Source organism: Xyrauchen texanus, chromosome 15 (genome assembly GCF_025860055.1).
Source record: "Xyrauchen texanus isolate HMW12.3.18 chromosome 15, RBS_HiC_50CHRs, whole genome shotgun sequence".
Classification (NCBI taxonomy): Eukaryota; Metazoa; Chordata; class Actinopteri; order Cypriniformes; family Catostomidae; genus Xyrauchen; species Xyrauchen texanus.
Window position 1 is genome coordinate 30,380,298 of NC_068290.1, and position 25,660 is coordinate 30,405,957.

A 25,660-nucleotide genomic window follows, 5' to 3' on the forward strand; every position below is an offset into this window, starting at 1 on the left:
TCTGTGTTACAAATGTACTATAGAGGTGAAGTTAAAAAGTCTGGTAGGGAACAAATTCAAGTTAAATTCTGGAAATATCCCATTTCAACACAAAATTAGCCAACAGTGATTTACACAAAATAGAAAAGTTTAACGCTACACAAGTCTATCATTTAAAACTAGAGGGATTGCTGTTTTCTTTACAATTGTCTTTGGGGACAAAAATGTTGAAGAATCATCCTAAAATATCCGCTTTTGAATTACTGTTGTAAGTCAGAAAGCAAGCAGACAGACTGTCACACACACAGAGAGTATATCATGTTTATTCGCTATTGACCTGTTCACTCTTTCTCTCTTCTTTTCTCCATCCATTTGCTCCCTTTCTATCAAGCTGTTCTAGAAAAGGGAACATGGATCTCGGTGAGTCTGTGTTTTGCGTGTGTGTGTTTGTGCACTCTGTTCACCTGTTTCCTTCTCATCAGCAGACATGCACGACCATATGAACGGATCATGCCAACATCAACCTGTGAGTGCAACTCACCACTGAACAATGCCTTAATTCAGTGGTTCTCAACTGATTTGTCGAGACCCCAAAATGGGTTGCAGGTTTGTTTTAATAGAGTTGCGGACAGCAGGATTAAGGCAATGGTAAATACTAATTATAAAATGCAACTGACCATACTGGATAGCAAACGAAATAGGCTTTTTTCAACTTTTAGAAGAATAAGAAAATACTTCCTGTATCTTTTGGTGTTGACACCAAAGGTCATGTGCCAAATCTAACTCTACGGTATTTCAAATCTGTCTTTGTATGACATGCTTGAAAACTCTTTGTACAATTATGCAAGGAAAAAGAAAAATGACCCAAATTACATTAAATATGAGTTCACTTGGGATAATCTCTTACTATACTTCAAAAGAAAACAACAGCATCACATAAAAAAATAAACATTTAAATAAATAAATCACACATCTGCTGTTTTGCATTTACAAAAATGTGACTTTTTCTATTCTGCCTTAACAATTTTGGGAACAAGGGAATATTAATACATTTAAATGATTTTGTCATGTTGATGTCAAAAGAATGGTGCTACTCCGAGTGGTCTCCCACCATACTTAGTCCTGGTTCCAAAAGTCCTCTGCAAAAACACTTTCAGGTCTTAATGCTCATTCGCATGCAGTATATAAATTAAAAAATTGATGTCTGTTAAATCATAAGGAACTTTATTTACATAGGTTGCTTATGTTAGCAACTCCCTTAACAAATGCTTCAGATGTGTCCACTTTACATTAAGGTACATTTTCATAGGTTAATAATGTCGAATAAGTGTTAATAAGCAGTTATAACACGAGATGTAAAATGGCTCACTGTTTGGCAAGTGTTGCATGAAAGTCGCCATTTTTATTCATGTTGTTATAACTGCATATCAGTGGTTTGTAATGCATTTATAAATGGCTTATTAGTCCTTTATAAGTCCTTATCAAAGGGAACATTAATATGAAATGTTGCCCAATTTCTGAACTGTGTTTGGTCGCCACTTAACGTCCAATGTAAAATGTGTGCCCAGAAGCAAAACCAGTTGAGAACCACTACCTTAATTTATAAATAACTGCTACTGTGTGAAAGCTGCATATATCATTGCTTGAATGCATTTATGAAAGAATCCAGTTTTGGATTGTTGTATTTTTTTTTAATACTGTCTGTCCTATTGGGTCATCAGGTTTTTCGTCCTCCAAAAAGAGTGACTCTGGTTCCAGCCAGTGCACAGAGGAAGAGGAAGTACCGATGCCAGTGCAGGAAGTGTGCGGAAAAACAGAGAAACTGGAAGAAGTTTGAGAAGGAAGAAGGAAGAAGAAGACAGCCGGTGCGTTTGTGGATCAAGTATTTACTCTAACCTGCTGCTGCCATTGACTCAAGAGAGAAAGAGCATTTGCACTCAGGCAGCCCATCTGAAGGCTCTGTGAGAATGACTGTCTGTGCACACCACCCTGAGAAATGCTAAGATAGAGAACTACTTTTGCAAACAATATTGTACACTTTCTTCTCTGTGCTATTGTTTGTACTTATAATCGGGGAGTTGATCCATAATGTTTTTTTATCAACAACGATTTTTGGTTCAAATGTATTTGAATGTACATTATAAGGTCAAGTGTGACTGGTCACCATTTCTTTTACATTTTTTTGTACTGTTTGATATCCATAGTTCATTTTTAATGGTGCTGTGGTGTGACTTTTCTATTTGGTCTCTGATGTGAGCTGCATGCATGATAATTAAATATATTTATTTTACATTTATATAAATATACACTATATATGTATACATGTAAAATAAATATATACATATCATTAAGGAATTATGAAATGCTGTTTAAAATAATTTTAGATAAAGTTTAGAACACAACTTCAAAGTATTTGATTTCAACTACTCGATCACATAATATGGAAATTGCAGTGAAATGAATTAAGCACACAAGGAAAACAAATAGAAACTTTTATTGATACAATTGTACTTTAAAATCAATATCAGGTTTAAGAATTTGCATTTCAGTAAATATAAAACATATAAACATAACACAATAGCTTTGTGTGTTCCTGAGGTGTGCTTATTGAGTTGTTTGTGTTGTTGAACGTATGAACAGTGTTGACATTTCCAGACCATCATGTCATGAAATGTCAGGGCTTTTTTGGTACAATCCAAAATCTGCCACACAAAAACCAAAGAAATGAGGAAGAGTGATAACATAAACCATCAGGGACTAATAAAAAACTGCATGAGCATGTGAGAACCAAAAACTGTCAGTACAATGATGACAAATTATAATAGTTTTAATAACAGCTAAAAATAAATAAAAACGTATTATTTAACAATGGAAAATGTTAAATATCAAGATCTTGGCATAAGCTTTTCAGCAGGGTGCAGTTACATTGACTTCACTACTGAAGACTTTATTTTGCATAAATATCTCATACATGGGATATCTTATGTCTTCTGAGTGTCTTAGGCCTTAAAGCTCTTTGACAGAGAGGTGCTGAGATATAGATTTGGGCCTGCGGGTTATTCAAGACCTGCTTTTGAAATTGATTGTAATCACCAACAGCATCCAATAAGGTCATGCCTGCCAGTCTGATCTTTTACAAGAGTTACGCATGAAGGTATGGGTGATATTTCAATGATGTCATGAACTGTTAAGCTCATACGCAAGACTTTTGTCAGCCATAATGTTGGTCTTTCCCTCATGCAGCCTCCTGCTCTCAAGACAAAATCCACGTGCTGGGGTTAGAGTTTAAATACTGGGTACTCGTGAAGCATCAGTTAAAACAAACCACACAGCAGTTGAAAAGTCTGGAATAAGGAACGGACGTTCCTTTTCCATAATCCCTCACAGCACCTCTTCTTTAGATATATGGCACTCCTTTCCTTGCTCTTGAGATGGGAAGAAGATGAAATCGCTCTCTTTACTCCTTTCCTCCTCAGATAGATGGATGGGGGGAGACTGAGGGCACGGCACATTGTTGTGATTTATAGATTCTTCTGGGAGTTCATGTGTTTTTTTCTCTCCTCCATCCCATCCAAACTGATTGAGCAAACTAACAAAAACTGTCTGGGGACCGTAGATGTGGAGAGGGCCTATGAGAGAGGGACACATTGAGTCTTTTCATACTGTTTGTACATGTTTTTGGAAAAACACATAGGAATTCTGTATTTCACAGATCTTTAGGAATGAAGAAATTGAGCAGGGTCAGAAACGAACCAGGACAAATGTGGCCCATATATTTTAAAATGTGGGGGCCCCCATAGTTTTATATCTGTCATAAAACTTTTAATATATTTTGTATTATTCTATACTTCTAGGCCTATCTACTTATGGGTTGTAATATGGTTTAGTGCCTCTGCAGAAACATCATAGTGACCTGTAGCTGGCATGAATACGTAACTCTATCCCTAACCTAACCCTTAAAGTACGAGTGAATATGTAGCTAATATAAAATCAACTCTGAATACACTGAAACTGATGAAGTCAATGGAGACTGTAACGGTTTGCAGTATAATCTAACATAGGGACCGGCCTAAATTATGTAATTGCCAGCTGTACGTATTCCAGCATATGTTTATTGAGTTATGATACATGGAGGTTTATTTACTGCTATTTTTGTATTTTACCTTGATGTAATTTCATGGGATTAAAAAAGGAAAGAAAAATTTGCGGCTAAAGTAAGGCACTTATAATGGAAGTGAATGGGGCCTGTCCATAAACATTGCAACAAGATGTGAAAATTAAACGTGTTAACATGACTTCAATGTAATAAAATTGCCTACTAACCGAATTTGTGTAAAGTCATCTCCAAGATTACAACTTTTACGTTTACAACGTTATCATGACGACATATAGAGTTATGCCTGCAAACCCCTGTGAACGCTGTAACACTGGTAAATCCCTGATTTCAATCACACTAAAATCATGTTAACATGTACAGTGTTTATGTTTTGTAGCTATACTTAAGAAAAATATTGTATTTTAATGTTTTTGTAATGGCCTTATTCACTTACATTGTAAGTTCCTTATTGTAAACGCGACGTTTCCTCTTTTTTTAAATAAGCCAAAGACTAGACACAATATTTTCTGGTTATCAACATTATGCCACAAATGAGCTTAACTAGTATTGAACCTGGAGCATTTCATTTAACCCTTTAAGCTCGAATGGTGCCCACAAATAAAGGCCCGCAAGAAAAAACAACAAGAAAAACTAAATTCACAAAATATTAATAACTACAGTCTTGACCAACACAAAATAGGTATAATTTGAAAGCAATGCATGTAGGCATTATTACCAAAAATGAACAAGTGTTTTGAAATTTGCAGACAAATCAGAAGTGTTTTGTTTGGATCATTTATAAAACAAAAAAAGAAAAGAAAAGAAAATTGCACTGTACATATTATTGCAATTGGTAAAAGACACAAAAACTGATCAAATAGACATGTGTTATATGTCGTTGGAAAGCTCTCAAAAAGCAGAATTCAACCAGCCTAGTTGTTTTGTTTTAGTAATTGCAAAGTATATGTCTTTGACAATTATGTTGGCGTTGCTTCTATGCCGTGTTTTCACTTATAACTTCAAGAAAAATAAACGGAACATAAAATATCACATGCCATTATTTAGAGGCAATTAACTTTCAAACAAGGTAACCGATCATTAAATAATCCACACAAAGCACAATGTTGCATATGGCCATCAGGAGATGGTGGCAAGTAAATTACACAGACACTATGATGCAGACTCATTGAGTCAAAATGCACGTTTTGTGAAATCTCATAAATAACATCATGTCTCCATGCTATAGCATACCTTTAGTCATTGTTGTGTTTGCATGTGTAATTTTTTTATGTACGATTATTATATTTTATTTGTTAGGAGAGGCTTTTGGAATACATGGAGACATTTTTGGACAATATGATAAATTATGTTTGTAATGTTATAGATTTTGATTGCTATTCGTATCAACACAACATTTTATCAGATACAGTTGACATGATTGGGAAAAGCCACCTGATTTTTTCAGAGCCACCTTATAGAGACATTTATGTCAAATCAGAAAAATAAGGAAAAAAGTACATTTTTGGCTTCTGAGAGTCTCAGAATTTATCATAATCTGTATCATTAAATATTTTTCAACATTTTCGATACCAAACACTTGACCCTCCTTTTTTTATTTTCTTTTTTATTATAAGCCTTTCATTTTGGTTATGCCACCAAAACTGGAAATCTTTAAAAACACCCTCAGATCTTAAAGGGTTAAAGAAAACATAAGTTCATGACAATGGAACTGGTTCACTTAAACATTCTTATAAAAAGTTTTTAATAAAAATAGAAATTCATAAAAACATAAAGGATCAATACTAAATAGTACCTAAATTGCCAGGTGGTGGCACAGCCTGTTCAGAGCTTGTTGGTTGATGAAAAGAGCTGTCTGTGTTATGACTGGTGGGTTTACTGGCATGTGACAGCATCTCATGGGCATGAGGCTGCTCGATTGGTTGGCGTGGGGGAGGTGTGGTCTCACTCTCAATCTTAAAGAAATTTATCGGACAGTCAGTAACAGAGATATAACTGGAATAAATCAGGACTTGCAAAGTAGGCTATTATACTGCAAAAATAGGCTCTTATTCATTGCTTACCTCTAGATTTCCCAGCGAGCATCTTCTGACAACTAATAAAGAAGAGAGACAGTGAGAGGTAAGACAATTGCTATCAATCCAGCAAACCACTGAGAAGAAATGTGTTTGAGTTCATGTGTGGGTGTGTTACTCACACTGCTTAAAGCATTCCTTTTCTTTCTTTCTGCAGAGTCGGAAGAAGACGATAAGGACGATGACTGATGACATTACTGCTATTAATCCAATTAAAATCCAAACCAATACATTATCACCTGCGAAAAACATGAGGGAAGTGGTTTAGAAACTGTCCATGCAAGAGAGAGCTAGTAATAGGGAGAAAGAAAGTTGCAAAGAGAAAGATACAAAATGAGAGATTGTCATGTTTAGATACAACACCTCATTTAACAAAAAGTCTAAGAACATTCACGTTCAACATTTGCAGCAACCCTACCCCTAACCTTAAACTTAGGCTCAAAACTCACAGGTGTTTTGTAGAATGACATTTAGCATCTAAACATGACAGAGACAGACAGCGAGATACTTTTGAAAGACTTCCTTTTGGTGGAAATAAGCATTCATGGAAATGGAAATGGTCTGCACTTACAGTATATAACATCTTTTTTATCCTTAGCGGTTACCAAAGTGCTTTAGACTGTGTCCCCATTTACACACACACACTCACACTCATACACCAATGACGGCAGAGCTGCCATGCAAGGCGCGACAAGGTTCTTAACTGGGTTTGCTTCAGACAGGGGCGTGACAAGGCCCTGGCTATTTGGCTATAGCCACGAAGGATTTTTCTATATCGTTTTTTTTTTTTTTTTGGTGCTCCTGGTCTTTTTTATTATTGTTGTTTTCAGTTTTAACGCTCGCTTCAACAACTTATTAAAAAGAAACAAAATCTTAAAAATTAATAAAGAAATACATGACTGACAGGACTACGACCTGTCTAGTTTGCAGGTGGCGTGAAGGCGAAGCACGGCTGGACGGCTCAAGTTCAGCTCAGGAGGCAATTAAAGTCTAGAGCAGAAATTCATAGGATATGACCTTGATATGAAAAAAGTACAACAAATGCCAATCGTATCACACTCAAATTTAGTTCATCATTTGTTTCTGTGCAATTTATTTAGTGTTTTTTTTTTTTTTTTTTGTGGTGGGAGAGGATAGGCATATTTATGAAAACATAATGATCATTTAACAACATTAAGCAATGCACATTTTACATATTTAAGGTATTCAGCTATGTAAGGTGGAATATAAAGTGTCCAAGAGGTGAAACAGCTAAAAGAGGCTGTTCGGTAACATTCGGGAAAATGAAACTGTGTTGATCCAGGCCGGAGTGGCGGACCGATGATCCCATTCCGATTACCCTGGCCCTCTGAAGAGCAAAGTCAATGCCTTTAGCCTGCTGTTTCCTTTTATATGTTAAAATGTGTTGTTTATTAATCTCACTGTGTATGATTACAGAAATGATTTTTTTTTATATATATATTTCTTTTTATTGAACATAGATGAAGCAACAAAACTTAAGGGGGGAATTATAAAAGTGGTTTGTTTAGCATGTAATCCAAAGTCAGAAAGCTTTCTTTCTGAAGAATGCCAAGGGAAGCTTGCAAAACATTACAAAATTCAACCACAGAGAGAGGAATTGGTTGTGGCCAAAAATTCTTGTCATGTGGTGGTGGTAGTGGGCTAAAGCACAGGGCTGTTAATCAGAATGTCCTTGGTTCAAACCCCACAGCCACCACCATTGTGCCCTTGAGCAAGGCACTTAACTCCAGGTTGTTCTGGGGGGATTGTCCCTGTAATAAGGCCTCTGTAAGTCGCTTTGGATAAAAGCATCTGCCAAATGCATAAATGTAAATGTAGAATTCAGACAAAGATCATTCCTGATATGCAATCAGTTTTCCAACTGCTGGATCCACTCATGTTTCTGTCTGTAAGATAGGTACTTCAGGTTGCACTTACGATACAGTCACTAGCTGCACATGTGGGCAATCTTTTAGATCACTGAGATGCCTCCACACATGGCTACGCAGTACTATAGGCTAAAATCGTCTGAACAACTCAGCAATTCTCTCAATTGAAAGGAATGTGGTTGACATCATTGATGAAGATGCTGTTCTTAACTGATTCTCAAATCTTCATGCAAGATTTTACCCTCTTCTCAAAAATAAACCTTACTGGTTCTCATAAAGTACTAGTGCAGAGGTTTTGAGTTTGACATAATAAATTAATTAATATAATAGAAAACATTATATATATATATATATATATATATATATATATATATATATATATATATATATATATATATATATATATATATATATATATATATATATATATATATATCTATATTGTAAATATATGTAAATGTATATTGATATAATAAATGTATATTTGTAAATAATAATCATATAAAACCTCTCAACACCCACAGTTATACGGTCTGATGACAGAACTGAATTTTCATTGTCCTTACTGTTTATCATTTAATTCCATTTGTTCGTTCACTCATAGAAAAAGATGATTTCTATATGGCACTTGTTAATATTAAGCTTGGTAGGTAGATTTGTATTGAACTTGAAGAGACAATAAAATTGTGTAAAGTAGATAAAATGTATATGATTCATTGTTTGAGACCTTGAGTAACAGTTATCCTTAACTGTTATCATCAAGTCACCTTGATGATTAGTGTCTCACTTACAATGGACATCAGTATTTCCTTAAAAACAGCCTAGACCAGACTAAGCTAGTTTGCTTGTTTTAGCTGATTTAAGCTGGTCTCCCAGCCTGACCAGCTGAAAAGTGATCAAAACCCCTCTAAAACCAGCCAACAGACCAGTCTGACCAGGCTGAAAGACCAGCTAAAACCAGCAAACTAGCTTAAGCTCTTTTAGTTTTATTTCAGTAGGTAAAGTTTACTCAAAAATGACAATTCTGTCATAATCTACTCACTCTCATGTCATTCTGTATGACATGACTGGTCAAAAGGATATGTTAGACAGAAAGACACCCTCAGTCACCATTTACTTATATTCTATCTAATAAAAAATGATTCAATGAAAGTGAAGAGTGACTGAGACTAACATGCATCTCCTCCTAACATTTCCTTTTGTGTTCTATGAAAGAAAGTAAGTCACATAAGTTTGGAACATTATGAGGGTGAGAAAATTATGAAAGAATTTACATTTTTGTGTGACCTACCTATAACAGACATTTAGAAATACATTATTATTAATATTATTATTATTGGATAATTAATAATGGTTAAATGTCCTAAGAATGATATACTCTTTTAGAAAATATAACTGCATTTGCAAGGGGGTTAAGCATCTAGCAGGGCTGGAAACTTGTTCAGAACAATTTCATTCACAGAATACCTCTTATGTCTAAAATGAACCATGGGCTCAGCCCCTGACCTTGGCAGACTCTAGTCATGCCCCTGGCTTCAGGTACAAGATTTCACATTAAAAAGTTGTTCCTTGTACACAAGTAAACAAAAATGTCAAATGTTTGGGTCACGGCCCATAGAATACATTCATCAAGTAGAAGACAATCAGCAGCACTTACGCCAGATCTTCAGATGATGTGGGGGAATGAATGAAGTGGCGACAGAGGGGATGACAATGGAGGTGTAGGATTGGTCTGGGGGGGGTGTTGTTATTGCTTCACATCTTTTACAGTGACCTGTGTATTTATCTTTATCTGTACAGACGAAACCATCCATGCAGCGACACTGTACATCTGATGTGCTTGTGCACTTCTTCACCACCTCCATATAGAAGTCTAACAAACACACACACACACAAATATTTTTTCAAAATGGAAACTTCCTGTTTCTATTCTCAGTTCATCTCGTTTATGTACTATGATTGTTTAGTAGGTGTCTTAAGCATCCATACCAGGTTTGCAGCTCTGGAAGCAGCGGTGGCAGCTTTCCTCACTGTTCTCCTGACTATTGAAGAAACCCGAGGTACATGAGAGACAATTGCATTTGAACGAGTAATGTCCTGAGAGATGGACAGACAAGAAGGCAAAGAGGAAAAATAGGAAGTGGAGAACAAAAAACAAGAAGATGGAAAAGTCAGTCGAGCAAAAACTGTAGTGAAAATAAAATGTGTTAAATTTAACTTGGAACACTTACTTACTCTTACCATTAAACATTGCAGAGCAGCATAGACGAAACCAAATATTTTTTATTAGCATTTTTACATGTGAAGTTTGTTATTTCTGTTCCACTAGTGTCACCAGCAATATCACAAAAGAAAGAGGAATGCGCATTCATGTACACTGAAATCAGGCCCATTCTACCAAATTAATAACAAGAGCCATCCGCTATCAGACATTTTTTCATCAACACACTCATGATCAGCTTTCCCTGTGGATCTGCTCATAGTGCATTGCGCAAATAGCCTCATAAACACAGGTCCTGGACACATGGAATACTACGAATTAATTGCGTTTACATAAACAATAGTGAGCACAATTCGAAGGTAGTTTTTTTACTCTAAAATTACGTTTTTCTCCACTGAAGTTTAGGCTTAGGGTCAGAGTTTTGGTTAGGGAGTACAGTAACAAACTATGCATTCCTGTTGAGTCTATTTTGTCAATTACAACTAAAAATATAACTTGCTTTTGGTGCCACCCTGTGGACATTTCACCTCAACAAAACTTCAAGCCTTAGCCAGTGGGAACAGTTTGATAAGCACACTTTAAAAATACTGTTGCCGAATTTACAGTGAGATCACCAAACAGAATGGCAAAACTCAGGGGCATAGCAACGTTTAATCAATGTCTTCTGAAGCTATCCAGTTGGTCTTGGGTGAGAACAGAACAAACTATAACTCCTTTTTCACTGTACATCAAAATAGTCTCCTAAGCGATCATGATTTCAAGCTCGATTACACATCCTATAGCACCATCTAGCACTCTGTGCATGCATCAAGCTCTAGGAAGTGTAGTCAAGCTTGGAGTCAGGACCGTGCCTACTGACTTCAATGACGTACAGTGAAAAAGGAGTTATATTTTGGTCAGTTCTCACCCAAACACCAACTGGATCGCTTCAGAAGACATTTTTTTGCACTTATGGTCTTATGGGTATTTTTTATGCTGCCTTTATTTTCTTTTTCTGGTCACCATTCACTTGCATTGTATGGACCTACAGAGCCGAGATATTCTTCTAAAAATCTGGAATGCATGAGGGTGAGAGAATTTCATTTTTGGGTGAACACTCCCTTTAATATGCATGAGTCAAGCTGAAACGTTTTATAATGTGTACACACAACTTTTCAGATCTGCAAAAATAATGACTGTTTTTTGAAACAGGTTTCCCGAACACTCCCCCCAACTACAGGTAGTCAGCCAAACAGATAGTCCTGCTGCAAACTCACACCATTGGGTGAGCCCAATTAATGTATATTATACCTAGAGAGAGCTAACCATTAACATACAATATACATTCAACTCAATAGCAGTGGTTCAACTGGCACAGGATGATGCTTTTTGGGGTTATCAACAGGAGTTAACAGGCCATACTAACCAGCCAAACCTTGACCTGTATGTTGGGCTGGTCATGATGTTCAAACAAACAGAATAATGCTTTGAAAATGCCAAAGAGCTAAAGTGTTTTGTCTTTTCAGGGAATAAAACTTCAAATGGCTTACTTATAGCTGTTTCAGCATATTGAGATAGGACAGGAGAAAGTATTTGATTAAAAATGACACATTTCAGCTTTTAAAACGTAAAACAACTGGCAAATTTACACAAACATTACACACACTCTCACAAGCAAACACGATTGCCCAGCATCTAAACTACAAAGATTAGCATAACATATATAGAGGTGTAATAACTAAATTTACATTTGACTGTGTCCAGCATTCTGCTTAAAAGGCATATACTCAATTAAAAGGCATATACTCAATTTCTGTGTGTGTCAGTGCTTAAAGTGACAGTGGTGGGAGTGGTGGTGGTGTAGTGGTCTAAGCACATAATTGGTAATCTGGTAATCAGAAGGATGCTGGTTCGAGCCACACAGCCACCACCATTGTGTCCTTGAGCAAGGCACTTAACTCCAGGTTGCTCCAGGGGTATTGTCCCTGTAATTGACCTCTGTAAGTCGCTTTGGATAAAAGCGTCTGCCAAATGCATAAAAGTAAATGTAAATGTAATGTAAAGGCGGATGTGGGCGCTCGCACGCGCACACACACACACACACACACACACACACACACACACATACACACTCACACACTCACACACTCTCACACACACACACACACACACACACACAGTTATACATGCTGACTGAGGTCTCTCGAGGGGAGAGATGTGAAACTGCATCAAAACAGGACGTTACACAGAAGCTCATACATGCAGTGGCAATGCAATGAAGGAAGTGGTTTATGTTTCTGTGTCAAGACACACCATTTCCCATCACGAGATGTGAGAAAAAAAGAGGGAAAGGAAGAAGAATGAACGTTGTAGAGAAACATCGTAAATAACCATCGATTTCTTGAGCAATTTCGTCGGACCACAAGCATTATACTTGGAAGTGTTATGCCAGAAATTCACAAATAGGGAAATAATTCAGAGGAAGTGGTGCACTGTCTAATAGGCTATTAGACAATGACTCCATGTTATAATGAGAATAACTGCCCCAAAAAACTCTCTCTCACCTGCTGGACACAAAGCTGAGCAATTTCCTCCAGGAAAGGCTGTAATATGTCTGTCCTGCTCAAAGAAAAACACAAAAAATGAGCAATTCAGTTAGCTTGACATGGTAACTCAGTCGACACAATAAAAACGCAAAACAGTCATGCTGCATCTTTAAAAGACAAGAACACATTTAAGGTTGGGTCGACAAAAATCAATGTTTTATGAGTTTTGTGGATTAATCTGAACACAGATCTACTAAATGTCTGTGGAAAAGATGTAGAATGTTAAAAAAGTTATTTACCATGGGGTGGCCATTTATCAGATGAGCTGTCAGCATAACCATGGATATAAGTAACACTGTCACAACCATCTGTAAATAATACAACTATATCAGGGAAAATAGGGATCTGCATAAACAGCATACATAAATGTCATTATAACACCCCCTTTATCAAACTGTGCTGACTCTGTTCGTGAAGAGCAAAGAGTATATGCAATCAAACTACGGAGAGAAGTACCCTATTTTAGCACAGATTTACTGTAAATTCCACAACATCATTTTTTACACTGCAAAAGAGGTGAGCCGAATGCACCAAAAGGGGGTTTGATTGGTGGATCGGATGCAATACAGAAAAGCAAGAAGATTATTTGATTTATACATCTTATCTTATTGCATAAATGATAATCAAAAAGTATCATTATAATAAAAAATCTGAATAACAACTAAAACATATAGTTCAAAATATTCAGTACCTCACAATTAGGAGAATCCAGAATGTCTTCAAATGCTTTCCAACTCAATTTCTTTCTCTTCTGCCAGACTCATCTCATTGTTTTCTCACCTGCTGTCTCTTCCTGTCATTCTCCTCCCTCTCTTTCTCACACAGCCCTTTACCTGCTTACTGTTTTGGAGAGAGAGAGAGAGAGAGAGAGAGAGAGAGAGAGAGAGAGAGAGAGAGAGAGAGAGAGAAGCAAGTGCAGCAATATACTCCCTGGCACAGTTTGATTTAAGGGCCGAAAGATACATTCAGAGTGTGAGTGTATTTAAAATTGCATTCATTTTGGATTGCCTCATAACAATATACACATATGAACACGTTTACTGAATAAACTTTCATGCATGAACGTATGCATGCATGCATGCAGCTACAAAGAAAGACTCTGTAAACAGAAATAAATCGAATTTTTTGTGTTTTATGTCCATCAAATTCCCTTTGATTGCAGTGTCAAGTTCCCAGTCAGACTTAATGTCACCGCCATGAAGCATTTTAAAGACAAAAGGTCACATTTGACTATTTAAACTCACACGCACATGAACACAATTGTCTGTGGCTTTTTGTTTTTTCATTTAATGCCATTTCTTTGCTTTTTTCCAGTATTACCTTATTAAGCGACTCTGAGTGCATAACAGAGTGACAGAGAAACAGATACTAGAGGAAAAAATGACCTATAGAATGAAAAAGAAAAACATGAATCAAACGCTATGACACAAAAACTCCACTGCTCAAAGTATGTTTGTTCAGCAGTAACCTTTATTTTGAAATCTTTTAAAGCTCCAGTCTTTCTGTACACTTGCAATTGAGCGAGCAATTCCTGTTCGGCTTTGGGTTACATACATATATATATATATATATATACACATAAGTCCTGTTACCCTTTCAAGGGAATTATCTAAATAAAGCTACACATGTGCCATTGCCATTGCCACAGTTTGAGTCCTTTTTGTTTCTTTGAACACTTCAGAAAATGCCCACTTGTACACAGTTGTGTCCTAGGATAATTTTCACATTTCATAGATCTAGACTAAATTTGACTGGGCCATTTTGTTGCAACCCACAACCATAGAGGCACATGTGTAAATTCAAAGACAACCCTTGGAGGTATTTTACTCCCTAAAATATAAAACATTTTCCCACACAATTCCAAAGTAGGAACAAGTTCAGATTAATTCCTGTGAGATGTTCCAGAATGACACGGAGATGCTAAGAATGACTTTCAGAATGATCATTCAGAGTTCTTCCAGAATGCCAAAGACCTTTTGAGTCTCGAGTGATCATTTCAAATGGAGTTATTTTCTTGTCAGGGTACAGGACTTGCTTACATAGCCAGCGTTTGAGCACACACAACGCTCCCTTTGCGCTCTCCTCTGTATTACAGTATTATAACATTCATACTGTTATTGCAAATAAGCATTCTTTCAAAGCACCTTCTCTTTTTTTCAAATTCAGTTGAATTCAGGGAAGAGATATTGTGTGGAATTTACTCATTGTTTGTAGCCAATGCAAATCTGAGGTATCCAAAAGCCCTTTAAGACAAAGAAACATGGAGAATTCAGTCAGTTCCAATGAGTCATTTTTCCTGGCTGCGTAGTATTGTAATTTTTATACAAGACCAGGTTTGTGGTTATGCCGCAAATTCAATTGTTAACAGAATTCTCGTAAAAGACATTTGCCTTAAGGTCATTTAGCAACAAACATCAAGTAAATTTGCTGTAGAAAAATATCACTTACTCATTGCAGAAACCTGGAGCGCACACTTCATACATATACACATGCATACATAGTCTTACACACACAGTTTAGTGGAGTGTTCCAAAACAATAAACAAAACCAAGATTTTCTGTGGATGGACAATGGCTCAGTTGTTTATAGTGCTTTTTATTGGAAGGTTCTGAGGAAAAATCTGCCAATATTCAGTTCACAAATAAACAAACCCTCTTCCTCATTTACTCATTTTAACATTAATAACTGATAGGTCACCTGAGAATTCTCTCGTTCATTAATTTTCTTGACTAACTGTTAGAATTACTGTTTTTCTCAATTAAGCTAAGATTTGTACACACTTCTCATATAAATTACTGTCTTCATATGGGTGCTTCCAAAGTACCTCTTTACACATTAATCACCAGTTGTCATAGAAAGATCATAGAAAGTGATATGTACTATGATATGTACTGTAAATACATACATATATTAAAGCTTTCACTCTGTGTTTTGTCTTTCTACAGTGGACATTTACAAGCTGGATGAGCAGCACCATGTTTTTAATTTTCACGTTACTGCTACTGCATCTGCTAGAAAGATTATTAGATTAAACACATTCATTTGCAGGATGCAGTGCTCTAGAATAATCACTCTCCAGTAGATCTAACCCATCAGGATCTCACTCTATAGGAGATCATTCTTCAGTAGGTGCAGCCCATCTGGATCTTGCTCTAAAGACTCCAGTGACTTTTAGTCCAGATAAACCTTTAGCAGACAAATATATATATATATATATATATATATATATATATATATATATATTTAAATGCAGTCTTAGCCTTAAAAATAGAAAATGGAACAAAAATATTGATCAATATTGTACAAAGGGAGCAAATCTTGCTTTCTGCTGGGCCAGGCTTTATATACAGTATATATACAGTGTTGTCACAATACTAAGATTTCAGTAGTCGGTACCAATACCAAAGAAATTTCACAGTTCTCGATACCTGTTTCCATACCAATATAGTAATGTGCAATTGAACACACTCCTTTAGCCTATTTTAAGTTACATTTTAATGTATTATATGATAATTAAAAAAATTTGTGTTTCCTTCAAGTGTTTCTAAATTAGGTTTGCATTGCATAAGGTTTTTTTATTAGGGCCCTTTTTATTTTTCCCAAATCCTTTTTTCCTTTATTTTTCCAGAATTCCATGTTTTAAAGTTTAATTGATTTTAATAATCAAAATGGTGCCTAATCAAATGAATTCTAAAAACTTTTAACAAGTAAATCATAGAATAATTACTTTTCAGCATACCATTGCATTTTAACCAACTTCTTTCAGTAAAACAGCACTATTGCTTGTGATACATTGCTTAATTATTATTATTTAATAACCATTATTGATTCTTATTATTATTACTTCAGTGAATATTATATTTTACTATACAGTTGTAATATAATTCTGTTGCAATTTCTTTAATTCCAAGCATTTAGCTTTTAATTTGAATCATGCTTTTATTTTGATATGTGTTTTGAAAGACATTTCACTTCTTCTGTCAGACAAACAGTTTGTAACATGGCCCAGTATGATCATTAAAATGCGAATGCTGTGATTTAAGTATTTAAGTATACTGTATAGTCTACATGTGCTGCACGCTTCACAGTGGATTAATGCTCTGTTTTGTCATCTCATATAAAGCAAATGATTCACAATGTCTGGAGCGGTTTGCTTCACACATTTATTTAAAGCATGCAGCTCATACAGACCAAGATTGTAGCCTTTTGTGGTTCAATAATCACACTAGGACATATCACGATTTTGTTTTATACATTTCAGTGTAAAAGGAATAACACAGCACATGCTCAAATAAACGTGTGAGCATTTTAAAACATTTGTGTGTCAGTCAGACAGCGTGCAGGTACCGATTGAGTCGGCGCGCTGTACTTCCGGTACTGTATAAATATTGGTATCGTGACATCTTTTTTATTTTAGTACCGACTTGGTAACAAAGTACCGGTACTTTTGACAACACGAAATTTGACAAGCTCTTCAATATGTCCCAGAAAAAATGTAGGTTTCTAACCCAAGGAAGATCATTCTTCAAAGTTCCCAATCAAGATCTCACTCTCGAGGAGATCATTCTCTAACGATATGTCCTGATAGCAACTTTTTGCCTTTCCACCAAAACGTGTAAGTTGTTCAAAAATATCTATATTATAGTTCAATGTAAATAAAATGATTTTTTATTACATTTACCTGCCTGTTACATGTTTTATTTTGCTGATAAGTGGTTACAATTAGGAATAGGGTTTGGTTAGGGGGTCAAAAATGTCGATATGATAGTATAATATTACTAAACTTATATAAGTAACTATAATGAAACATTTTGTGGTTCAATAACACGTTCGATAAATCCAATAAGAGAATCATCCGAACTGAGGTAAGACTGGAAAGACAAGGAGGTTTTCATGTACAGTTAAAAAGTGGCTACAGGGATGTCTTCATCAAGGAACTGCCCTGAGCAGACCTATCTTAAAAGGATTTTGGAAATAACTTTCAAGGGTCAAGGAGACCACTGTCATGAACATCACTCCTCAGGATCTCACAATAAAGGATTTTACTCTTTATTACCTGATTCAATAGATCACTTTCCTTTCTGTATTACCAATCATAATAATCACATCAATCAAATTTTGCCCACCCATTTCATGCTCTGCAGTTTGTAACAGAACACAGTATTACAGTCAATCAAGACAACAGAGCTGTTTCAATTAAAACTACAGCTCAGACAAATAGAGTTATCTTTACAGCAATACGAGCCATCGCATCCACCAGCAAGGTCTCAAGTGCAAAGAAAAGTAATACGTGAATTACAGATGCATGGAAAGGTGAAATACGGATTGAATATGAACTGAAGGGGGTCTCACATCTAGCTTTACATATACAGCATTTTTATATGACTTTCAAATGAATCAGCAAGGACCTAGTAGTACAATATTTTACTGATATCTGGGTCCCAATACAATAATATTGAATCTTTATGTTTAGCGTACATTTATTTGAATACTGTGATATATCGCTATCTTTTACTCACTTGTTTACCTTTCATCTGCACTGGACTTCAGTGCTTTGCGCAATTATTCTTAGCACAATCTTAGTTTGGAATTTGGCTGATTAGAAATAACTGAGTGTGCATTTGCTGACCTAATGCTACAGTACTTATGTGACAATTGTGACAAAAAATATCAATACAGTATTTTATGGTAAAATATTGCAATATTTTGAAACATTGATTTATTTAAACTATTTAAATATTTACCCAATCCTTAAAATAACTACTTTCAAAATGTCTCTCAACAGCAGAAATAATGCTTTTACAAATGCTCAATACCATTTAGATTGGAAAAAAAAGGGGAAAAGTGAGAAGCAAATATTGCTGTGGTTATTTCATAACATGCTCAAACCTCACTCATATGTCCTCAACCATCATCACTCATGTTTTCCACCAGCAAGAGAGGAAGTAAAAAAGACCAAGTGTGCATACAACTGAGACTGCAAAGCAGCCTGTCATCAGCACAATACTGTTTGCATGAAATGTCATATATTTCATGTGAATCTGGGTTTGAGCTGCAGGAAGACAGCACAGAAACGGGGGACGTGCAGGCTACAGTTACTTCCACCCTTCACTAGTATGAACAGCCCAGTATTTACAAGAGCTCAGACAGGAAGCATAACACACCGACCGACCCACGGCTTACAGCAGCACGTAATGGTACATGCAGCAACAATGAGCGAATGACCTCTCGCTGCTAAAAGTCTCAAGGAAATGGAAACTTTATGAAAACGTTTTCAACAATCTCTGCAAGACATACAAAATCAAAATAGATTGTATTCACTGCTGAAAATATGATGACTCAGACATTTGGAGGACAAGATCGGAAAACATGATTGATACCCATATGTGGACAGACTCGCTGAAATTAGATAAAAGCATAGAATCTTGCGAGGACTCGGTTAACGGTCTTTAAGATGAGATGGTGTAGGAGTGAAACCAGAATAGCTTCTCTGCACAACTGCAAGGGAAAATGTCACAAAGAGTACATGTTCTCCTCTGGGCATTCAGCACATGTGATGTACTTCTTAATACCATCACTAGAGGCGGTGACTGGATTCACTCCAAAAACAAAAGAAGGGCTCTTGTTGGATGTTTGATGATGGGTGCCATGAATCAGGATGTTTGGTTTCTTGTCTTCATGCCTTCTTCAGATCAGTTTCAACATCTTTATCTCCCTCCCTCCTCAGATTTATCCCGTTCGGTGTCTCCGTTTACATCTGTACCTCCACCAGGTATGGGAGAAATGGATTTACTGCAAGGAGGGTGGAAGTGATATTTTACCAAAGAAAATCAAAATGGACAAAAATATACAGTGCATTCAAAAAGTATTCAGACCCCTTCATTTTTTCACATTTTGTTATGTTACAGCTTTATGCTAAAAAGCTTTATATACAGTATCTCACAAAAGTGAGTACACCCCTCACATTTTTGTAAATATTTGATTATATATTTTCATGTGACAACACTGAAGAAATTACACTTTGCTACAGTGTAAAGTAGTGAGTGTACAGTTGTATAACAGTGTAAATTTGCTGTCCCCTCAAAATTACTCAACACACAGCCATTAATTAAAATAAACCGCTGGCAACAAAAGTGAGTACACCCCTAAGTGAAAATGTCCAAATTAGCCATTTTCCCTCCCCGGTGTCATGTGACTCGTTACTGTTACAAGGTCTCAAGTGTGAATGGGGAGCAGGTGTGTTAAATTTGGTGTCATCGCTCTCACACTCCCTCATACTGGTCACTGGAAGTTCAACATGGCACCTCATGGCAAAGAACTCTCTGAGGATCTGAAAAAAAGAATTGTTGCTCTACATAAAGATGGCCTAGGCTATAAGAAGATTGCCAAGACCCTGACACTGAGCTGCAGCACTGTGGCCAAGACCATACAGCGGTTTAACAGGACAGGTTCCACTCAGAACAGGCCTCGCCATGGTCGACCAAAGAAGTTGAGTGCACGTGCTCAGCATCATATCCAGAGGTTGTCTTTGGAAAATAGACATATAAGTGCTGCCAGCATTGCTGCAGAGGTTGAAGGGGTGGGGGGTCAGCCTGTCAGTGCTCAGACCATACGCTGCACACTGCATCAAATTTGTCTGCATGGCTGTCGTCCCAGAAGGAAGCCTCTTCTAAAGATGATGCACAAGAAAGCCTGCAAACAGTTTGCTGAAGACAAGCAGTCTAAGGACATGGATTAATGGAACCATGTCCTGTGGTCTGATGAGACCAAGATAAACTTATTTGGTGTGTGGTGGAAACCAGTTGAGGAGTACAAAGACGAGTGTGTCTTGCCTACAGTCAAGCATGGTGGTGGGAGTGTCATGGTCTGGGGCTGCATGAGTGCTGCCGGCACTGGGGAGCTACAGTTCATTGAAGGAACCATGAATGCCAACATGTACTGCGACATACTGAAGCAGAGCATGATACCCTCCCTTCGGAGACTGGGCCGCAGGGCAGTATTCCAGCATGATAACGACCCCAAACACACCTCCAAAACCACCACTGCCTTGCTAAAGAATCTGAGGGTGAAGGTGATGGACTGGCCAAGCATGTCTCCAGACCTAAACCCTATTGAGCATCTGTGGGGCATCCTCAAACAGAAGGTGGAGGAGCACAAGGTCTCTAAAATCCACCAGCTCTGTGATGTCATCATGGAGGAGTGGAAGAGGACTCCAATGGCATAAGTATTCAGACCCTTTAGTCAGTACTTAGTTGAAGCACCTTTGGCAGTGATTACAGACTTTTTGGGTATGATGCAGCAAGCTTTGCACACCTGGATTTTCAGGTCTCTCCAGAGATGTTTGATGGGGTTCAAGTCTGGGCTCTTGCTGGGCCACTCACAGTGCTGTCCCTAAGCCAATCTTGCATTGTCTTGGCTGTGTGCTTAGGGTCATTGTCCTGTTGGAAGGTGAACCTTCGGTCCAGTCTGTGGGCCTGAGCACTCTGGACCAGGTTTTCATTAAGGATATCTCTGTATTTTGCTACGTTCAGCTTTCCTTCAACCCTGACCAGTCCCCCAATCCCTGCTGCTGAACCCCACCCACCCCCCACCCACAGCACGATTTTACCACCACCATTTATCCCGTTCGGATGGTATTGCACAGGTAATGAGCTGTGCCTGGTTTCCTTCAGACATGATGCTTGGAATTGTTCAGTTCAATCTTTGTATTATCAGACCAGACAATCTTGTTTCTTACAGTCTGAGAGTCCTTTAGGGGCTTTTTTGAGGTCTTGCACAGAGAGGCTTCTGTCTGGCCACTCTTCCATAAAGCCCAGATTGGTAATGGTTGTCCTTCTGCAATTCCTCCCATCTCCACACATGATCTCTGGAGCACAACCAGAGTGACCATCGGGTTCTTGGTCACCTCTCTTACCAAGGCCCTTCTCCCCCTATTGCTCAGTTTGGCCAGGCGGCCAACTCTAGGAAGAGTCCTGGTTGTTCCAAACTTATTCCATTTAAGAATTATGGAGGTTACTGTGCTCTTGGGAAACTTTTATACAGCCAGAAAAGTAGAATGTGTAGCCTTCCCCAGATCTGTCCCGCAACACAATGTTGTCTCTGAGCTCTGCAGGCAGATCATTTTACCTCATGGCTTGGTTTGGTGGTGGCGTAGTGGCTAAAGCACAGGGCTGTTAATGAGAAGGTCGCAGGTTCTAACCCCATGGCCACCACCATTGTGTCCTTGAGCAAGGCACTTAACTCCAGGTTGCTCTGGGGGGATTGTCCCTGTAATAACTGCTTTGGATAAAAGCGTCTGCCAAATGCAAAATGTAAATGTAAATGTTTTTGGTCTGATATGCATTTTCAGCTGTGAGACCTTATATAGACAAGTGTATGCCTTTCCAAATCATGTACAATCAATTGCATTTGCCACAGGTGGACTCCAATCAAAGTGTAGAAACATCTCAAAGATGATCCAGAGAAATGGGATGCACCTGAGCTAAATTTCAAGTGTCATAGCAAAGGGTCAAAAATCAGTTTTGTGCTTTGTCATTATGGGGTATGGAGTTTAGAATGATGTATAGAAAAACAAATAATAATAATATAAAGCATTTTAGCATAAGGCTGCATCATTACAAAATGTGAAAAAATGAAGGGGTCTGAATACTTGCTGAAAGCACTGTACTTTTCTTGTTTTTCATGAAACAGCAAATATGACAAATCAAATAAAAACTGAAGTGTGTAACTCTTTATGTAATTTTTCCTATCCCAGCAGACAGAACTATAAGTAAACCATTCATATGTCGATTCCCTTGAAACGTCTCTTTCATGGATCTTCTATTTGTATCACTCCACAGCTCACAAAGCTGACAGTTATTCTTGTTGTATTGTAACATTCTGTTACTGTTTATTGCCAAGGAATATATTTTCTGGCAGTAGGATGTCATTTAATGATGTTACTTACCAAATATAGCATTTTAATGAACCTTTGTGTCCTTAATATTTTTATTTGTGATGTGCCTAACAATGCCCTTCAGCCATGACTACATTCAAAATATAGCAAGGACTCTCATGACTAAAAAGATAAAGGTACAAGACTGTGTGCTTATCATCTTCATTGGGGGCATAAACTACAATGCCATGATGCATTGTGAAATCAAATTAAATGACGTAATCAAATTAAAATCGATGGAAAAAGATAAAACTATTGATTTGAAGTTGTTGATTAGAAGAATAGAAACAATATATTTTAAACTTATGTGTATACTGTACATGCTGGATGAAGCCAATCTACAATTGCATTATCTAGGTCTGTTAGTCTGACCTCAGAAAAATTTGACTGAATTTAGTCAGTGTTTACTTAACATTTTAAAAATTCATTTGCCAGTATTGTATCAAAATAATGGGCCTCATTCATGAAACACACATTTTTGCGTAAATCTTCGAAAAAGCTGTTCTGATGTGGCAAACTGACATGACTACATTTTGATAGAAGGGAAATTAAATATAAAACATAAATTGGGACAGTCGAGTGTTTACCACTGTGAAACATCACCATTTCTTCTAAAAACACTTATTAAGCATTTAGGCACTGAAGGCACTAGTTTTCCCCCAATCATCCATTATGTAGGTCTTTAGCTGCACAGTTGTACAGGGTCTTCACTGCCGAATGGTGTGCAGAATCTCGCTGAAACTGACCATTATCATAAAAAACAAGCCAGTGTAATCATTATCCCCATAACTTACCCCAACTTCTGTTTGTTTTGGTGTTGAATGAAGGCATTGCATAAATGTAACTCTTCATTTTTATAAAAATAATAAACATTTTGGTTTTGAACTCTTACTGCTGTTGCATCATTGATGAACTTGAGTCAAGTGAAAGAGCGCCACTGTAAAGTTCCGGTGCCGTAAAAGTCCCATTCAAAAAGCTCTCAAATTAAGCATTTAATAACACTTATTGAATTAAAACTAGTAATGTAACGGCAGTAACGTCCCCCATTGCAACTAAGTAAGAGTAATTTTTTTTCATTAGAATTTCACTTTAGTAAGAGTAAAAAGTACCCACCATTAAATCTACTCTCAAAAGTAAATTTTCTCTAAAAAGTTACTCAAGTAGAGCGTTACTACAAACCTCTGATGAGCTCTATAATTTTGTTTAATAATTTAGTATGGGCATCTGTAAATCGCATTCAGTTGATAATGTATGGTCAGTGCTAATACTGGTGAACACACAAATGAACACATTGCAGGCAGGTTCGCACACAATACAACGGGAATTTTTTTTTACAAATTGCACACTGTCTTATATAGCTTGCAAATCTATAATATCTTACAGTGTTTCGGTCAAAGATCTTTTCAGGCATTCTATTAATTTCTTGTTTGATTCACAAAAGAGCCTCCGATGACAGCAAAAACATGCAATGACAGCAAGTCCTTGCTTTATTTAACACACAATTGTGATTGCCAAATAAATCTTTTATGATGTGAATGCACTTCATTCATAAAAATGATTTCAATACTGTTTTGCATAGATATTAAAAGCATTTACTAGCGAGTCCGGTGCCTTCCTTATATGGTGTTTTCATGGGCATGGATTATGATAATTGTTAATGTACATGCACACACCCCTATTTACCAGTGTTTGGAATTCACTAACATAAACATGTATTAATAACACATCTGGGGAGAATGAAGCGCTTCTGAATCCAGCATAAAGTTTTCGGGAAGCACCATTTTACACGCATATTACTCCCAATTAATTCAAATATTTACTAAAATTTCATGAATGAGGCCCAATGTTCGGCTTGTTTGAGCATTCCAACCAGCCTGAATCAGCAACATTAGCCCAACTATTGGTGTGAGTTTTGGGGCGGGACTATCTGTTTGATCAAGTGTTCGGGAAACCTGTTTGAAAGCAATAATTATTTGCAATTTTCCTACTTTAGTGACGACATGGATCCAAAATTACACACTTCAGCTTTAAAGGAGTAGTCTGGGTTCATTACAAGATAAGCTCAATTGACAGCATTTGTGGCATGATGTTGATTGCCATAAAAATGTATTTAGACTCGTATTGTTATCTTTTCTTTAAAATTGGTATTTGGGTCACAGTGAGGCACTTACAATGGAAGTGAATGGTGCCAATTTTAAAAGGTTTTAAAGGCAGAAATGTGAAGCTTACAATAAAAAAAAACTTTCATTCTTCTGTTAAAACTTATTTGAGTAAAATCTTAATTTTTAAAGTTGTCTTAGGGTTCTAGGATTTGTTGACATTACGTCGTTTTTGCAACAAAGTTGTAAAATTGGCAATAACTTTGATTAATAAAAATAGATTTAATCAAACTAAAATCATGTTAACACACATCTTGTTTATGTCTTGTGGCTATACTTTTGAAACAGTGAGTATTTGTAAGTTTATGTATTGGCCCCATTCACTTCCATTGTAAGTACCTCACTAGAACATACATTTTTGCTTTTTTAAAGAAAAAAAATATTTTTGTGGTAATCAGTATTATGCCACAAATGCTGATGATTGAGCTCAACTTGTATTGAACCTGTAATATTCCTTTAACTATCACAGAATGTGTGAATATGTGGGCATATGCATACTTGTTTCCACTCTGGGTGATGAGTCTCCTGCAGGTCTCCATCTGCACGTCCAGTCCTCTCTTCATACTGCACATTTCCATGTACTCATGCAGGTGTCGATTCATGTCCGATTTTGCTGTGGCCAACTCCAACTATAGAGAAACAGATGGGTGATGGGACTTAGCTTCTACCCTCTTTTCTATATTGTATCTACATTTATTCAATTA

At 36.8% G+C, this 25,660-nt stretch overlaps 2 protein-coding genes across 3 annotated transcripts in view; both read right to left on the reverse strand.

Moving 5' to 3' along the window:
• Positions 1–2,513: 2,513 nt before the first annotated feature.
• Positions 2,514–13,694, reverse strand: LOC127656366 (uncharacterized). The gene is made up of 9 exons (XM_052144668.1): positions 13,555–13,694; positions 13,103–13,171; positions 12,822–12,876; positions 10,047–10,154; positions 9,715–9,930; positions 6,291–6,407; positions 6,157–6,188; positions 5,889–6,048; positions 2,514–3,608 (listed from the first exon to the last, which is right to left on the reverse strand). The coding sequence occupies exons 2-9, from the start codon at positions 13,169–13,171 to the stop codon at positions 3,361–3,363; spliced, it is 1,005 nt and encodes a 334-aa protein (XP_052000628.1). The 5' UTR covers positions 13,555–13,694; the 3' UTR covers positions 2,514–3,360.
• A 1,364-nt stretch (positions 13,695–15,058) lies between these two features.
• LOC127656431 (non-homologous end joining factor IFFO1-like) overlaps positions 15,059–25,660 on the reverse strand; it is a 28,953-nt gene continuing 18,351 nt past the window's right edge. For both annotated transcript variants that reach the window (XM_052144756.1, XM_052144755.1), the window contains 2 exons: positions 25,455–25,585; positions 15,059–19,655 (listed from right to left, as the gene is read on the reverse strand). In XM_052144756.1, coding sequence (XP_052000716.1) covers positions 19,571–19,655; positions 25,455–25,585 — 216 coding nt within the window. In that variant the 3' untranslated portion in view covers positions 15,059–19,570. The remainder of the gene's footprint in view (positions 19,656–25,454; positions 25,586–25,660) is intronic.

Excerpts from the sequence above, each read along its gene's own strand:
- LOC127656366 (XM_052144668.1), bottom strand. The coding sequence starts at position 13,171 with ATGGTTGTGACAGTGTTACTTATATCCATGGTTATGCTGACAGCTCAT. Across the intron at positions 10,155-12,821 it reads CTCAGCTTTGTGTCCAGCAG|GACATTACTCGTTCAAATGC; the intron begins GTGAGAGAGAGT and ends TCCATCTCTCAG. Across the intron at positions 6,049-6,156 it reads GCTCGCTGGGAAATCTAGAG|ATTGAGAGTGAGACCACACC; the intron begins GTAAGCAATGAA and ends AATTTCTTTAAG.